Raw genomic sequence first — 18249 nt, 5'->3', positions numbered from 1 at the left:
TAAGTCTTTAAACATTTTAATTACCAATTACAGCATAAACATTATATGAGCAGCGTCAAACAATTAATATAAACAGAGGAAAGCTGTGGATTGACAAACTTGACTAGCTCCTCCATGTTAAATAATGTTCCAAGTCAGCGGTGTGCAAACAGGGGGAGGGGGGAGGGGGGGGGGTGGAGCAAAGGCGTTGCAGAGGCCCACGCTCTTCCCCCAAGGCAATTAAATTAATGCCGGGGGATCGCGTGAGGTCTCTGCAACTTCACTTACCTTCTCTTCAGCGACACGTTGCCATTTGCCGCTGCAGGGTCATGTGACCCCGCAATGTCATTTGACGCCGGAGGAAGTGGTAAGGGAGAGGGGCGCGAGCAGGGAGGGAAGTGGGGGGGGGGGTCGAGAGCAGGAAAGATTGCGCAGTGCTGTTCTAAGCAATCGATAAATAAAACCTATATTTAGATATCCATATTTTCATTTCTGTAGGCAGTCCCTTTTCTATATGTGAATGTGCATTTAGTTGCTCTGTTGTCCACTATCTGCTTATTCTCAAATACATATATATATAGATTTTTTTAAACCGGTCAATTCCATAATTTCTTCTTCAAATTAGTTGTATTAATTTTTTTTTGTTTTTCTACACTTCTGGTCTTTATGCATGAACACAGATAGGTTAGAATGATTATTAATACACTTCAGTCTGATGCTTGCAACACCACAAATTAAAGATGCGGTTTACGGTTTCTTAGAAAGAAATTAAGTGCTATTGTTGAGAAAGTTTTAAAACGGAAGAACACTGCCCTTACCAGCTGTAGCTATGAATTCCACCTATTATGTGTCATGATAATGTCACAAGATATTGGGTATTTTTAATCCCTCTGGTGCTTAAAGGGTTAATGAGCTACACTTTTAACAAAAATACAAAATGCAGAGTCTGAAACAGGTCAGAATTGTTTCTTTGAACTGCTCTGAATTTCAAAGGGATATACTTGAGATGGGGTGTACATGTGGATGGCCCACTCAAGTTGTCAATTGAATTAATCAAGGTCTACAGACAGGGTTGGGGGAGAACAGCTTAAAGGTATTTTGTAGAAGGGGTGGGCTCATGAAGGTGCCCTAAGAAAGAATTGTACTTAAGTCTGGGCCAGGTTGTAAAACTGCAGGTCTGACCAGGGGCATGCTTGGAAAGCATGGCAGAGCTCATCTTCTGAACCAGTGCCTCTCTGGGAAAATCCATAGCATGTGGTAATGTAAAGGATTTTCGGTTTTACCTCTTTTATTTTAAGAAGCTGTTCTGCCTTATATTGTAATTGTATGTTTATTTTGTAATACCTTTTCTGTAATTCAAGCACTGTATTTTTATATATATTAAACCATTTAATAAGTAATGCTTTGGGCTCTGAATGAATTTTGTGCACGCTGGAGAGAATAACTTGCTAAATTCGGGCACATGTTACAAACTCATTTGGTGTTAGAGTGCATAGTTTTTCCTATAATAAACAGGGACCTGGGGCCCTGCCAGATATTTTAGTCTAAGATCTGTTATCGTATCTGCATAACCTCAGGTGGTGGCAGTGGATGGTTATGATGTGCAATTGAGTAGGGGGTAATGCTAACTCGCTGGTTCCTTGCGGAGGAGAAAGTTAGGGTTGCTAGAGTAGCCTTGTGTATTAACCCTGGTTGCATATCTAAAGTCACGTGCTCACGTGTGTGCTGTTCGTGGCGGTGGTATATTGGGACGGCTTGAGGAGAGATACAACTCATTTGAGGGACCCTTGAGGGGTTGAAGATTGGGGCACCTTGCGGGTTGTGTATTGATCCTTGATCCTGTAAGAGGGGATATTGTCCATTTGACGGACCTTTACGGAGGTGAAGAGTGGGTGCGCTTGCGAGCGTCGGAATTAACCCTTGTCCCGTATGCAGGTCACGTGCTAGAAGGGGGTCGTACGTGACAATATGGATAATGGTTTCATAAAAATACAACAAGGTTGATGCGCCAGAGTTCCACACCTCTAAATTGACATACTTTATGTTTGAGGTGAACCCATAATAATCCCTTTATGTAGTTTTGTGTGACCATCAAGTTATTATTAATTATTGTTTATTATTAAAGCGCCAACATATTCCCCAGTGCGGTACAATGGGGGTACAGAGATTTGATAATGACAGTTACATACAAATAAAGATTAACATGCATACAAAAGGTAATGAGGGCCCTGCTTGCAAGAACTTACAATCTAGATATAGCGCCAGTACACAATCTAAAAAAAAAGAAATGTCTCACGCTGGCCATCTCTAGAGTCAATGTATAAATACAGTAGATATTTGTTGACGGGTATATTGCACAATAGATATCACCTCATGTCCCAAGGGGGGACAAAAATATGAAATGGAAGCTGACCTGTTGCATATGCTGTGGTCTTGCCCGTAGATTTGCCCTATATGGCGGAAGATTAGAGATTGGCTTCAGAGGATCGTTAACCTCACAATCCCCTTGGACCCGTGGCTATTCCTTTTGAATAGACCAACACTGGGTCTAAGCAAATCAGGTAACAAATTGGTTGTTAATTTTGCAACAGCAACGCGGTGCGAGATCGCAGCATTATGGAAACAACCCGAAATTCCATCAATTCCCAAGATCAGGGACAGAATTTGGTTTGTGTGCCAGATGGAAAAATTAACGGGTTTAGTTAATGACACTGGCAAAAATTTTCTAAAAACCTGAACGCCATGGCTGGCCCAGACAGACATCCCGGGGGTAGAGGAGAGATACAATCTGGCTTTGATAGTTGCAGATGCGTTCTCCCTTGGAGTCCCGAGCTGGGTACTATATACAGTGTAAATCAGAGGTTGGATGCCCTTGAGGCTTATATGGGGTTAGAGCCTGAAACATTCATCCCGAGAGGACGGCTGAATAAGACTACAACCACTAGGATGGTTGGAGAAAGAGCAAGAAACGAAAATGGACCTATGTCAGGGGACAGACCAGCGCCACAGCCCCTCCCCTGCGCCACACCCTTCCCCCCCACCCGACCCTCTTGTCTTCCCCTTTCCCCCTCACCCCCCCATAAACCTTGGTACTGGAATTTAATACTAGAACAACATCATTGTGGAAAATATACTGGATGTCATAATTGTTTCTGTATTATTTCAAAGAAACAAAAAAATCAAAGCTAAAAAAAATAAAAAATAAATATGTAATGGAGCATGAAGATTAATTTTATTTAAAATCTATATTTCGCACAATTTACATAGATTTACAATTAATTGTAAAAGAAACCAACTGCACGTTGAAATTAGCATTTAGGGAACACAGGCAAAACATAACCCTAACTTTAAGATGTTGCCAAAAGCTTAGTATTGAGGGAAAGTGAATAAAACAGTTGCCCAAGCGTCTAACAATGGCTCACAATGGCTCTTCCTTATCAGAGAAGAGCATCAGTGTGCAAACTAGGGGGGACGGGAGATTTGTCTGGGGGGGGGGGGGGGGAGAGGAGGCGGGGAAGCAGTTGCAGAGGTCCTGCGCTCCTCCCCAAGGCATTTAAATTAAATGCCAGGGATCACATGAGGCCTCTGCAACAGTAAGGCTGAGTCCATAGAGGGGGTAGCAGGGCTGAGGCGCGCTGACGCTGAGGCTCGCCTGCTGAAATCTGCGCGATTTCATGCCCATGCAGGCGAGCCAGCGGGCGCGATCGGGAGGCGACTGAGGGAGGCGGGGCAGTGACGTCGCTGGGCCAATCGCCTGCAACGCACCGACGTCAACGCGCCGTGACGTTGACGCTGCTCCGCGCTGATTGGATGTTTTCAGCCGACAGCGCTCTGAAAAACAGCTTGGCTGTTGGCTGAAAAATCCAGCGCCTCAGCACGCCTGCGTGAGCCCCCTCTAAAGACATCCTCATGGAGGATGCAGGGGCTCAGCGCGGAACGTCCACACGGCTCAGCGCGTCCTCCCCTGCTATGGACTCGGCCTAACACTTACCGGGATTCAGACACGTCTCTATGGCAACGCGGCATCTTGGGTCATGTGACGTCACAGGACCCCGCAGCGTCATTTGACGCAGCTGACAGGTAGGAGAGGGGGCGCAAGACTGGATGAGGCCAGGCAGGGGGGCGCAGCTTCAAAAGTTTGCGCTCCCCTGGAGTAGAGGGCATGTGCATTACAAACATTACTAGAGAAAGTGAAAGTACAGCTGAGAAAGGCCGTCACATTCACCACTAGATGGAACACATGGATTTGCCATTTTAGCAAAACAACAATTGGAAGTACAAAGGAGCTGAACACACAAACAACGCTGTCAAACACACGTTTATGTACAATAGATTTTTTTTTTTTAAAGAAACGGACAAACTGTACTTCACCAAACCAATCTGCATTATAGCCTATAAAAATTACCAGTGTCAGGATTGAATCTGTAGGGATAGTCTTCAATACAGGGTGATTACATTTACTATATTAGACTGGGGGGCTGGGAGGGGGAGGAAGGGAGTGTTTCAGCAACTTCAACATTTGTATTATTCCATGAAAACCTTTGTCACCGCTGACAGACCAACAGTTGTAAGAATGAACCCAGCAAATAATGCATTATTTTTTTTTATAAAAAGGATATGTTCAGTTATGCATTAAGAACGTTTTACCAATGAACCCTTAACATAGAAAGCTTCACCGCCTTAAATGCTTATGAAAAACTCTTTGAGAGTCTCAAAATGAATCCATGTCAAGTTAGATTACTATATCCTACAGCTCTCATATTAATTATAGAAAGAAAAGTGAACCAGTAATGCTAAAATAATGGTGTTGATTATGGGAAGAGAAAAAATGGTAGAAGACCTGTTTAAGCTCTTTGATGACCTAATTCTGTTCACTGAATGTCATGATTCAGGCATTCTTGGAGCACTTGTGACATGCGGCTCCTTGGAGGGGCAGTGTCTCCCACACTGAAAGTGTGAATGGGAGGACTTTTTACAATAATTAAATAGGCATTTAACAGGTTTCATTGAAAATATATACGTATGTATACATTTCTTTAAACCAATATATAGTAATAAGCAAGTTTCACACATTTATGAAGGTGGATCCCATTCTTCAAGGCATCCCCCCTCTGTATCATCATCACATTCTAGACCACTTCCCAACTCTCCTCCTGTCTTCCTTGACTCTTCCCTCTGTCACAGAGGATGTGTTGCTGCTGATATCGTCTCTCTCCCACTTGCCCTATTGACGGCATTCCCTCAAACCTCTTGCTCCCAACTCTTATTCCAACACTCACCCATTTTAAACTTTTCCCACTACTCTGGTGCCTTTCCAAACTCCTTTGAAAGCAAGTTATATGCTTGCTCAAAAACAGCAAGCTTGATCCTACCTGTCTCTCCAATTATCGCTGCCTCCCTCCTCAACTCCTTGTATTCTCTCACTTGTTTCATTTTCTCACCACCTGTTCTCTACTAGCTACTAAAACGAACACAGGCCTTCATTGTCTCCGATCTGGATTATTGTAACTTTCTAATATTCAGCCTTCCTGCCTATCACCTCTCTCCATCAAATCTATTAATCCATCAAACACCACTGCTAGAATCACTTCAGTAACTCTTAAAACTGTCTCAGCATCTCATGTCGAAATCCCTCTCATGGTTAATCAAATGCCATATCAGTCACAAAATTGCCCTCGCTTTTAAGGCTGTTCTGCCAGTCCTTACATCTCAGCCCTAACTCCTCACTATACACCGCCCTGACTTGTGCTCTGCTCAGTATCTTCTGGCTACCCCTTTTGTATCTAAAGCCCTCTCCCTCACTTCCCCACACCTCAAGACTGGATGAGGCCAGGCAGGGGGGCGCAGCTTCAAAAGTTTGCGCTCCCCTGGAGTAGAGGGCATGTGCATTACACTCAATACACGACTAGCACTCTCAACCTTCAAGATCCATCTTAAAACAAGCCTCTAACGAAACATATGGGTAGCTCTGTGCCTGATACTATACATCTCATACATTGACATGGATCACTTGTAGACACACTTGCCAGAACACTCCTATCTGTACGTTCTTCCTACTTTCCAATTAGATTGTAATCTCTTCAGGGCATGGACTCCCTTTTCCTAATGTTATTTGATGTCTCAAGTGCTTATTCCCATTATGTCTTATTCTAGTTCATGTTTATTATTGTTGTGACGTGTAATGTACATAGATGGCACTTAAGATATGCATAGATTACATTGGTTAATTCTCTGGGTCTTCTAGCAAAGAGGGACAAAAACAAGCAAACGATACCTATAGGGAGATTATTGCATGCTATGTTTAGCTTCAAGGTATGAACTTGATAATGGTAAGTAATCATTTTGCCTACTATCACACCAGTAGCAATTATAATGGTCAAAATATTACATTTGGCCTTCCAGTGTGGCGCCAAGCAGCTGAAGACTGAGCTCTGTAGTAGCACCGCCAGCTAGCAGCCGAATACAGCAATAATCATCAGAAAAAGGCATTTGAAGAGAAGGCAAGGTGAAAGGAGAGGCTCCTAAGCTGTTTAAAAGACAAAATACCTTATTTAAAAAAAAAAATTAAAAAAAAAAAAGGGGGGGGGGGGGTGGAGATTAGAGAAGACAGAGGAGATCCGGTTTGGCACCAAGCAAAGCGAAAGCAGAGTACCGAACTCTGCAGAACCCCAGTCAGCAAATATCCAGAAAGGCACCATCCTGCATTAAAAAAGTGACAGGCAAGGAGAGAATAAAGGGTCCCAAGTAAGCCAAATGGAAATATACCTAGAAAAAATAAATTAATAAAATATGCCACCACAGCAGCAGCGTCCTGAGAAGGCAGAAAAGAAGGAGAAACCCATCTGGTATCTGGTGGGACGGGATCCGGCGTAACTGGAGGATGTCTGTGACCCACAGGAGAGAGCGACGGACACAAGGAGCAGAGGGAGCATGGTGAGGTGGCCAGAGATGTGGGGCAACAAATCACCCCAACTCTGACCAAAAGCTTTGAAAAGCTGCAGAGAGCCAGAGGATCTTAAAAGGGAACCCACTTCCTGGAGTACAAGAATAGGGGAGCCTGATAACAGTGAGTGACCTGGAGGATAACTCTGCTGCACTACAACTGGAAACTCACTCTAAACAGAAAGAATCATTACCAACAGAACAAAAGTGGATAATCTGGAAAATAGGTCACATAGGAATATGAGGATTATTTCTGTGAAACCAACACAATTAATGGACTTTTACTCTAAATGGAAACGAAAGACACTAGGAATTACTCAGGTTGGAATCCAGGTCAAGATGGAGAGGACTCACAGACTAGGTCAGACTAAACCATGGCAAGAAAACAGACCCGGGGCAGTATTGGCTAGTTTTAGATTTCGCAGAAAAAGCGAACCTGCTACCGGCGTATAAAAGTGCTGTTGCCTAATATTTTAAGGATCCTGTTATTAGAAGACTATTCAGCAGCAGTGTCGCCTAAAAGGAGGGAATTCAGCAAGGTGTGCAGTGCTCTCTTTAAGTGCAACAAAAAATTTACACTAAGCTACTTTGCCTTGTCAACCCACAGTTGCGAGTATTGGATCTTTGGGAGATGGGTTATCGCGGTATGTGGACAGGTTTTTACAACCCCTGGTATTTCAGTTGCCTTCGTTCATCAAGGATACGACAGATCTCATTGTCGGTTTACAGGAGCTCACTTGGCATAGGGAGTACAGGTGGGTCACACTTGATGTGACCTTGTATTCCATTATAGAACACCAGCACGGGCTTACAGCTATACGTCGTTTTCTTGATTTATCTACTTTATCTGTTTCACATTGCACTTTTTTATTAGAATCTATACATCTTTCTTACTTACTCACAATTATTTTTTGTTTGACTCACGTTTTTACTTACAAAAATTGGGTACTGCTATGGGCACAAGTTTTGCACCGTCATATGCTAATTTATTTATGGGTTTCTGGGAGTCACGTTTTATTTATCACAGTGATAATTCATTTCGTCATAATATAGTCTTTTTCAAGAGATTTATTGACGATCTGATCTTAATTTGGAAGGGTGATGAACATACACTTCTCTCTTTCATTGATTTAAACACAAATGATTTAAATCTCATATTCACCTTTGAGCACAATATTAATCATATTCATTATTTAGATTTGCTCCTGTATATCAATAATGATACGACTATTCAGTCAGACATTTACAGAAAGTAGAATTCCAGGAATACGCTACTCAGCGCACAAAGTTGTCACCCACGCTCACTAATTAGGAGCATTCCAGGTGCCCAATTTGTGAAATTAAAAAGACTTTGCTCAGACAATGAAGTGTTCTTGTCTCGATCAAAGGATATGTCTGATAGATTCTTGGCCAGGGGTTATTCTGCTAAGGATGTGTCAGCGGCTGTTGTTAAAGCAGATACTATTGATAGGGATACCCTTATTTGTAAGAAAAACCCTACATCCAAGAGGAAGAGAGTTCAATCTCTACATTCTGGTCAAACAGTGTCCACTCTTTATTACAACTTATAATCATCAATCTCAACAGATCTCTAATATCGTGTCTAAACATTGGCATACGCTTCTGTTGGACAAGGATATTCGAACTGTGGTACAGAGAGGACCAAGATTTACTTATCACAAGGCCAAAACATTGGCATTCCATTTATCACCAAGTATTTTTTCTAGATCTAGTTTTTCGAATGTTAGTGGCAAATGCTCTATGTGCCAGTATGCATCTCCTATCAATTTTATTACATTCAATAATAATCATAGAAAATATTATATTAGGAATTTTCTTAATTGTAACAGTTTTGTTATCTATGTCCTTTATTGTAGTTGTGGACACAGATATGTGGGTCGTACCACGGGACCAATAAAAGTGAGAATAGCTGAGCATGCTCGTTTGATTAGGGAGATTTGATCCACCCGGTGGCCAGACATTTCTCTCAGTGTCCTAAGGGTGGTATCGATAACTTCTCCATTTCCGCCATAGAACACATACCTTGCCACCCCAGGGGGGAGGAAGGGGGGGGGCTATAGAGAAAATATTCTCAACAAACAAGAGATGTATTGGATATACACTCAATACTCTCCACCCACTGGGCATGAATTTCGACTGGGAGTTGAAACACTTCCTACATGGCTAGTGGTTTAGGGGAGTGTTGGGAGTGTGTTTCAGTACATTATATTATCTGTTAGTATATTATCTGCTACATTCCTTTCATACAAATCTTGCTATCATGAGCAGCTATTTTTATTTCATTCTATTTTGTTATAGTATGTTATATTATTTGTTTCATTTATATGCATTTTTCTTCAGATATTATTAAATCTTCTAAATATATTTTATAAGGATATCTCATTTCCTTAGTGGTTATATAATTGTTATGTACATTGTTTATTCCCACAGGGTCCTAACCATATATGTGTTTTCTTTTCATTATTTTATGATATGCTTGCTTCACACCACATATGTTCTTGTTTTTAATATCATTTTTTTCTTATCATGTTTTGTTTTAGTTTCTTGCCATTAAAAGTGAGTTTATTGTGTTTTTACTCTATTTTTGTCACACATAGGCATCCGTATGAGGGGTAATTTGACTCTATCCCTGCTCTCAGCATATGTTGATTGCTAGCTGCTGTGTTTTACTGTTTTCTGCCCAATGGGGAGGAGTCATTACCTACATAGGGTGTCTATGTGTTGAGAGTTCTTCACTCTTTGATAAAGTCCCATGACGGGATGAAACGCGTCAGAGTTTCTCTCTCTGTGATGTGCAGCAAAATGATTAAATAAAGCTGATTTTATTTCTAGTTTTGGCTGATTCCCATCTCGCAGTGACCGCCTATCATCTTTATTCTACCCTTGTCTACAAACGGCTGGAGCACGCGGGCTTCTTACTGCATTACCAGGGAGATCCATGTCCCTCCCAGCATGAGTCCAGGCGCCGCCCGTTGGAACGTGTGGACGCGCCGGAGTGCACGGCATGCGTGGGCTCTTCCGGATTTACAACTCTTCGTCCTCTAACAGTGACGGCACCTTCAGAGTGTTCCTGAGCGGTTTACCTGCTGGGCGGGCAGTGAAGACACCGGGTCAGGTAAGGGCAGCAGGTTGTGGGCTTCTCGGAGTATATGAGAGGTGTTTGTGGATGCTTCTTCTCCTGTCTCTATCCATTTTCCTGTGTACTATCCCCCAACCAAGGTTACAGTCTATATATGCTACCCTCCTTTAGGACCTTTTATTATCACATATATTTGCAGTAAGATTCATATGTTTGTGGACTACGCATGGATCAGAGGTTTCAAACAGCTAGACAGTCATACATGTGTTTTGGGAGCATCGGATACATGGGGTTCATTCCCCTTCCTTCCCTACTTTGCCACACTGCATCTTCACGGATGCAGGAACGAAAGTGTTCAACACTACTGAGGAAGTGGAAAAGTTTCTACAGGGACTGAGGCATAGGCACGAGATAAAGACCCAGGGGGCAAATTAAGAAGCAATGGGAGAAACGACGAAAGCCCAAAAAGGAGTGAGGCCAGCAAGAGAACAACACAACGTGGAGTAAGGGCTTTAATATAGTGTGTGCGGCCATGCGCGCGCCTGTGCAAAGGCACATGCCGCACACGTTTTGTGTATATTGTGTGCGACAGTATGTATGTGAGTGTATGTGAGTGTGAGTGAGTGAGTGTGAGTGAGTGTGAGTGAGTGTTCAAATAAATAAATCCTGAAATAATTTTTTGCACACGCACCGCTTTTACTCCTGTTGTTGACGTCCCCGCTCACGCGGCGCGCGCACGCTCACCCAAGCTTGGCATTTGGGAAGATCAAAAAAAAAAGGAGTTTGAAGGGCAATCAACATGCCCCTGTGCGCGTGCTTGCAAAATAGACGAGACAACCGGCGCTCATGCTTGCAGAGTTGTTGACGTCACCGCTCTCAAGCATGAGCGCAGTCACCGCCAGCAGGCACGCAGCTGTAGATACGTTCAGCTACTTAGGATGTAGGGATCAGTATCATCTATGTTGAAACCATAAGTACATAGGCTGCCTACATGAGAAATATCAGCACAGATGGTATGAATGTACATAGAAAGAAAGATCTCAATATAGAGGCAATATACTAAAGGGATCAGTACCATTTATGTTGTAGCTATAAGTATATGCCTCCAGAGATGATACACAGTGCTATAAGGAGAACTGCAAGAAGCTGTATTTAAGGAACGCTGACATCAGGCGGACGCTCGCAGTGCAAGCAACAATATAACAGCTCCTTGCACAAAACATAGCTAAATCGGGACACACCGTATCAGTGCGTCCCTACAGATAGCTGGTCAGAAAGAGGCGGACAGACCAAGAACCCGTCTACACCAGCCGTGCCGGGAGGCACGAAGGCTGGATCAGTGTAAGGGAGCCGCGGTGTGACGTGCACACCCTATAGTGGATCAGTAAGCCCTGCTCGTGCTCAGGACCGTGCGCCTGTTACTAGTTTGTTGCCACACGTAACGCTTTTTCAAGGCCAGTGATACCCCCAGTGGTCTCGTTGGGGAGTTATGTAGCAGCATCAGGCGGCTGCGAGACATCTTTTTTTTCCCTCCTGTGCACATTTATACTATCTGTGCTAAGATTTCTCATAAATGGCAGCCTATTGGAATGTCAGATAACTAATAATAAGAGTATTTATATCTATATTAAAACTGACACTACAGAGCTACTCTATTTCTCTAGTGCTATATAGGAGCGGTGTATTGAAGGACTTCAGCAGTTACGTATTGATTCACATATATTATATAATACAATAGGCAGGTATTTACACACGGCTAGCTTTGGGATATAGGGTACCGAAACCGATGAGCAGATTATTTATTCTGGATATATATTCGGTTATCTTCTACTATTTGAGCATTACTGTCCACTAAGCCAGCGGTGCGCAAACTCCCTGCGCAGCCCACCCCCACCTGCTCTGCTCCTCAGTTGCGCCCCCTCACCTCTATAATGTTGCGTTAAAACGACACTGCGGGTCATGTGACGTCAAGTCTCCATGGCAATGGGCGTCATCTGATGCCGTATTGTCAGACTTGTGACTGGAGCCAGGTATGTTTACAGAGGCCTCACACGCTCAGCGTGGGACCTCTAAACACCACGCCCCCCTCCACCACCCCCTAGAAAAGTCTTGCGCCCCCCAGTTTGCACACCGCTACACTAAGCTCTATGCAGACGTGACTGGTTTGGTCGATTTGAAGCAGTTGTATATTGTGTCTCTAACATTATCCAATACGATAGGTATTTAACCTCTTACTGCTACCTCTGTAATTGTGGGTATTTCTCTCCTTGGTCATTTACTTGTTCCCGTACCTGACTGATCTACTACTAACTGCCTGTCCAGACTAACCTTACCAGTTTCTCCATTAACTTACTGTGCAGCAACAGAGGCAATTTAACCCCTCAGCAGCCCACACAACAATGAGCTATTATCGCTTTGATTATATGTTGTCGTGTGTGGCTCCTGTAGGTTTAGCTATTCGCTACAGTTTTTTCATTTAAGTGTATCTATATACTCTAGCACATATCTCAGTGCTTTGTTAGGATTACAGTGTCAAATCGTTATTTCACCCAATTATTATTATTATTATTATTATTATTATTAATGATTGACGATAATTAAAAAACTTGTATAGTGTGTTCAAGTGCCCACTAACTGGATTTGCTTTGTCTTGTTCTATTTATGCTATTAGCAGCAGTTACATATGTCTAAACTAAATAAGGATGGGGTAATGGGCAGAACAGGTTAATAAAGTCTAACAAGTAGTTAGAAAAGTCAAAAGTTTATTAGCCAGGCCTAAGCTGGAGGTCTATTTATATGGCAGGAGTGAATTATCACAATAGGGAGGGAGGCACGAGTTTCTCCTGGAAAAAGGGAAAGTCAATACAGGTGATGTTTATGTAATGTTTTTTCTTTGTATCTGCGCGTTATGTTAATAGTTTTGCAAGGTGTGTTTCAGTACATGGATTTAGCAGGTAAAGTAAAAGGACTCCATGCAAGGAGTGCTGTAGAAGAGATAGCAAGATAACCACAAAGGCAGACGTATAACCACAAGTATTTAATCACAAACATACTGTAATATAATGTACATGAATAGTCTCTTGGAATGCAAAGGGCATAAATTCTCCAATGAAAAGTAACAAAAAATTCTTAAAACATCTGAAAAAATTAACTAAATAGGTGCACTTCATAGACAAAGTGCACTAAAGAATCCCTATTATTGGCGCACTGCAGACCTTTATAATAGAATAACAAGGTCAGACAATGACTAGATATGTTACAGTTAAAAGGTAAATTTTATTAAGGTCCTTATGTTAATGCTAAAAATAGATATAGATCCAATAGAACAGGAAATATACCTATATACAAATTCCCTCAATGCCTAAATCCACATATAATAGATAGTAAATATCAATAATTCTCATGGAGCAGCCACTGCTCCGTGAGAATTATTGATATTTACTATTATATGTGGATTTAGGCATTGAGGGAATTTGTATATAGGTATATTTCCTGTTCTTTATCTATTTTTAGCATTAACATCAGGATCTTAATAAAATTTACCTTTTAACTGTAACATATCTAGTCATTGTCTGACCTTGTTATTCTATTATAAAGGTCTGCAGTGCGCCAATAATAGGGATTCTTTAGTGCACTTTGTCTATGAAGTGCAGCTATTTAGTTAATATTCCATTTTCTCCCAGGCAGCACGCATATACACCTCTTTTGGGTTTTTTTTTGAGCAAGGTGTTTTTTGCATTTCTGACATCTGAAAAAATGAAGGACAGATATTGCTCTAGTTCAGGAAACCGACTTGAATTAAGATCCAAGCAAAATATGTCAGAGGGAATGGGTGGGAGAATGTAAGATTTTGTGGGAGGCGTTAGGGGGTGACCGATTGATGGAGGTTAATAAATCACAGAGAGGGAGTACTCCCTTTTCCCCCCATCCACATAATCCGTTCGCTGCTCCTCTTACCGTGCATCCCAAAACTGGAACAGTCTACCGGAGACTCTCAGCCACCACCTGTCTAAATTCTTTCAAAACTAAGGCTGGCTCACATTTTAATCTGGTCTGTAACTTTTCCATGCGCCTATAATATATATTATCTGTAACGGTGCATGCAATGTCTTGTATATAATGTATACCCTGTTCATTTATGCAACTATGTATTTGTCATAACTATGCCAAAGACCTACTTGAAAACGAGAGGTAACTCAATGTATTACTTCCTGGTAAAACATTTTATAAATAAGTAAATGAAAAGGGGAAGATCAACAAAGATTAAACGATCCAATTTCCATAGAAGAAATAAAAGTCGACTAAAAAAAAACCCTTCAAAATGGCACAGCACCAGAGTCCGATTGGTTTGGTGTCAAGTTATACAAAATATTAAGTGAGCAAATAGGGCTGCCATTTAAGGACATATTGAAAACAGAATACTTAGAAATGGGCACGGTGGCTTTTATAAGAATTCTTCACAAGGGGGGGGGGAAAAAACACTAAACCCAGAATCATATAGCCCTATATCATTATTAAATGAAGATGCCAAGATCTTCTCAAAAATATTAGCGGAGGCCAGCATAAATCCTACCAAAATTGATTCACCCAGATCAGGTTTTGTAAAAGGGAGGCATCTGGTGAAGAATAGAAGAAGCTATGGCTGCCATAAAATGCACCACATCCAATATAAAAAAACAATAAAAATATTATATCAATATACGCCGAAAAGGCTTTCGATAATGTAAGCTGGAAGTATCTGTTCCAGGTGCTGCAAAAAGTGGTCATAGAGGGACCCTTACCGTAGGATAATACAACCAATGTTAGCTAAACCCAAAAGCCAAAAAAATGGCAGCGGGGTTACTATCTCCAGAGATCAAATTATACATCGGTACGAGACCAGGGTGCCTCGTCACCTCTGATCTTTAACTTGGCGAACGAGCACTTGGTTGAATATTTAAGACAAATGGAAAGTTTCAAGAGAAACAACATAGGAAAGCAGGAGACTAAATTGGTGCTGTTTGCAGACACTCTGCTGCTCCTAGTGTCGAATCCTGAGGCGTTGCCCAGCATATTTAAAGCTGTGAGTATGGTAAATTCTCAGGGTCCAAAATTGATGTTACAAAAACGGAAATATCAATCCTCACAAATAAGAATGATGTAACCTGGGATGAGATATTTACCTTTTAAAAAGACAATATAATCTATAACCTATCTAGGCAGAACTGGGAAAACTATACGTAGACAATTTTAAAAAGTATTTCTCCGATGGTAATTAATGAACTGAAAGGGTGGTGGAACCGCCCTCTGAACCTGTCAGGGAGATGCCAACTGATCAAAATGGTCACGACTAAATTCGCCAGATATCAGAAAATACAATTTAGTGTGGATAACGGAGAAAAGTTTCCACTCAAACTTGGAGCCGCAGCAGGTATGGTCTATGGCCTCAGAGATATACTACATACGAAGTGGGGAGCAGTGCCGCGAGACATCAAGGATATCACATTGGTAAGAGACACTTACACCGAATGGAAGATAATGTCAGAGATGGGATCATACACAATCTCTAAATTTCTGCCTATTAAAGGAAAACGTTAACTTCCACCCAGGCATCCTTTTAATTGTGGGAAAGCAAGGGCTTACGTGTATATGACAACTGATAAAGGAAGAACAGGAGAGGTCTCCTTACCTTTGATGAACTAAAGGAAAAGAGGGAGCTGCCTAGTTCACAGGCTACTCCTATGCATGTGACTCATCGTGGAGAGGAGAGTTCTCCGCTTGCTTTTGAGATCAGGTTTCACTTCTCCACACACAATTTCCGTCAGAAAATTTGCAAAAGAGCATGACGTACGTCTTGGGGTCCCAGCTGTGCCAGTTATCAGGCACACTGTGGATCTAACCCGTTTTCCTCCCTGCCCCTGGCCTGTGGAATGTCTCACACTCTGTACATGTCAAGCATCTTCTCACACCCACCTCTGAGTCAAAACCAAATACATATTTGTAGTCCGGATTCAAGGCCACTGCCCGCAGTCACCATATCCAACTGCTGTGGTCTGTCACAGCCATCTACTGCACTTCCCCGGAGAGGAGGTGAAGGAATATTTACTTTCCTACTGTCCAATGTCATGTGTATTGTATTATAATTCCCTGTATTGCTTCCTTTGTAGGAAATATATAAATAGAAATATAGAAGATTTCTCCTCCGCGCACAGACTTGCTAATTTGGAATCAATTTAAGAATTCATCATTTATTATAGCAGACAGTAACAAGCTTGCACCACGTATCGGGGGTGGTCCCCTTCGTCAGGTTGTTCATTTGACAAAGTGTACATTCACCCGTATATACCCAACACCATAAAGTGCAGTCGCTTTTCTTTTTGGCGCCTTTTCCCCTAGTTATGATGTATGCCCTCATTAGTATGCAGCTTTGTGGGAATCCTGACGTCATTACAAAGCTACAAACTTATGACTGCGACAGCGTTCTCAGCAAGGAAGGGGTCCCTGCCATTGTCTCCATACCAGCAATAAAGAAAATCAAATTGGTGAATGCTATACCAACTATTGACTTCTAAATAAAAATATACATGACTGCAGCAAACCATTAGTCTTGGCGATGGTAAGGGCACTCTTACACCGGAGTTATTAAACATTGTACTTTCCAGCACATTTGCAAAGAAAAAACAGGCCTCTTATAACTTCCCTAGCAGCACATAACATCTTCTCAGACCACAGAATAAGATGATCTCTTTGCAGACCCCTTTGGAATGGAGAGAAGTACCCCAGATAAAGCATACCCCAATAATGGTGTCAGTGTACGCCGAAAACAGTAGGTAATGTTTTTCCCTCTATGGCCATCTCAATTCAAATGGGTTTTTGCAGAGAAAGCAACTGACTGGTCAGAGATGATGTAAAATACTACTGGTGAAGATATAAGACCTTAGGCTCCCTTTCCAAATGTGTTGAATGGTACAGTGTTATCTGCGAAGTAGCACAAAATTGCACCTCACAGTACAGCTAATTTATTATCCACATTTCTTAATCTCTCATACTAGTACAGAAATGTTGTTAAGTGGAATAAAAACAAGAACAATGCATCATCACAATGGAGCAACTGCCAAAAACCAGCTTATTTGAACCTACACCGAAAATACTAAAAAATGCCAATCACTACAGTAAACAAATTGATCAGAACTGCCATCAGCTCAAAGGATTTTATTTTCCCACAATAAGCTCCTGGTTTCTTACCCTCTTGTCCAATGTTCTCTCACGTACAAAGCCAAGCAGCTGGTCGTTTACGAGAGAGAGGTCTTTCTTCCCAGCAGTGATTATTGTAACAATAACATCATGGCGAATTGCTTCTTCAGGGTCATGTGATCTCACCTTCAGGAATTCTGTTCATATTGGGGAAATATCAGTTACCAGTCATACAGTATCCGATACATTACAGAGACGTGTGTGGGACTCACTTGCACTCTGTATATACGCACACTTTCTGAATGAAGGCATTCAATAACCTGGACTCACGACTACTTCTCAATATTCTTAGTCAGGACGTCACTCACTGCGCTTACTCCTTCCCCTACTGTTTCATGAAGTCTCCCAACATACTTGTACATGTACATTTTACATTTCCAGCGCAGGCATTATATTAATCAGTGTACGCCTTAATGTTTGTGGTGCTTGTTGTACTTAAATTCCCTGTGTATTGTATATTTTGTAAACTGCTGTATGCATTGTTAGCACTACACAATTAAAATACACACATGTATACAGTGGGTAGATTTGTAAATTCTTAAGTGCTCCAAATTAATTTATATTACATGAAGAAATAATTTTATTTTGTACAAAACAAAACACTTGGGCACCAGCGAACAAAATAAAATGCAAGCAATATTAATAAACAGGTACAAGAACGCCAGACATAAAATATAGCAAAAATGTAGCTCTAACACAAGACGTTAGAAGAACGTCATAACGAAATAGTTTTACTTTACATTATGGTCAGTCCTGCAAAATGAGCAACTTACCAGTGAGATCTTTAGCTAGGTCTGGATGGTTCATTAAACAGTGACTAGCAAATTTCACACACTCTAATCGCACAGGGACATGAATATCATTAAACCTAAAGAAAGAATAAAAAATACTTATTCATTTAAAGTAAAATGTACTTTTTTTTGCTCTTCTAATAGATTCACGCATATACCCGTTTTAAGGAGAAAATTAAGGGGGAAAATAATAATAATAGCATG

General features: G+C 41.5%; 1 protein-coding gene across 3 annotated transcripts in view; it reads right to left on the bottom strand.

Moving 5' to 3' along the window:
• Nucleotides 1–18249, bottom strand: part of PDS5A (PDS5 cohesin associated factor A) — a 118700-nt gene that overhangs the window by 38820 nt on the left and 61631 nt on the right. For all 3 annotated transcript variants that reach the window (XM_075567727.1, XM_075567737.1, XM_075567748.1), the window contains exons 10-11: nucleotides 18028–18122; nucleotides 17246–17391 (exon numbers count right to left, since the gene is read on the bottom strand). In XM_075567727.1, coding sequence (XP_075423842.1) covers nucleotides 17246–17391; nucleotides 18028–18122 — 241 coding nt within the window. The remainder of the gene's footprint in view (nucleotides 1–17245; nucleotides 17392–18027; nucleotides 18123–18249) is intronic.

This window comes from Ascaphus truei, chromosome 1, assembly GCF_040206685.1.
Source record: "Ascaphus truei isolate aAscTru1 chromosome 1, aAscTru1.hap1, whole genome shotgun sequence".
In the NCBI taxonomy this organism is placed as follows: Eukaryota; Metazoa; Chordata; class Amphibia; order Anura; family Ascaphidae; genus Ascaphus; species Ascaphus truei.
This window is presented reverse-complemented; position numbering and strand designations above follow the sequence as displayed.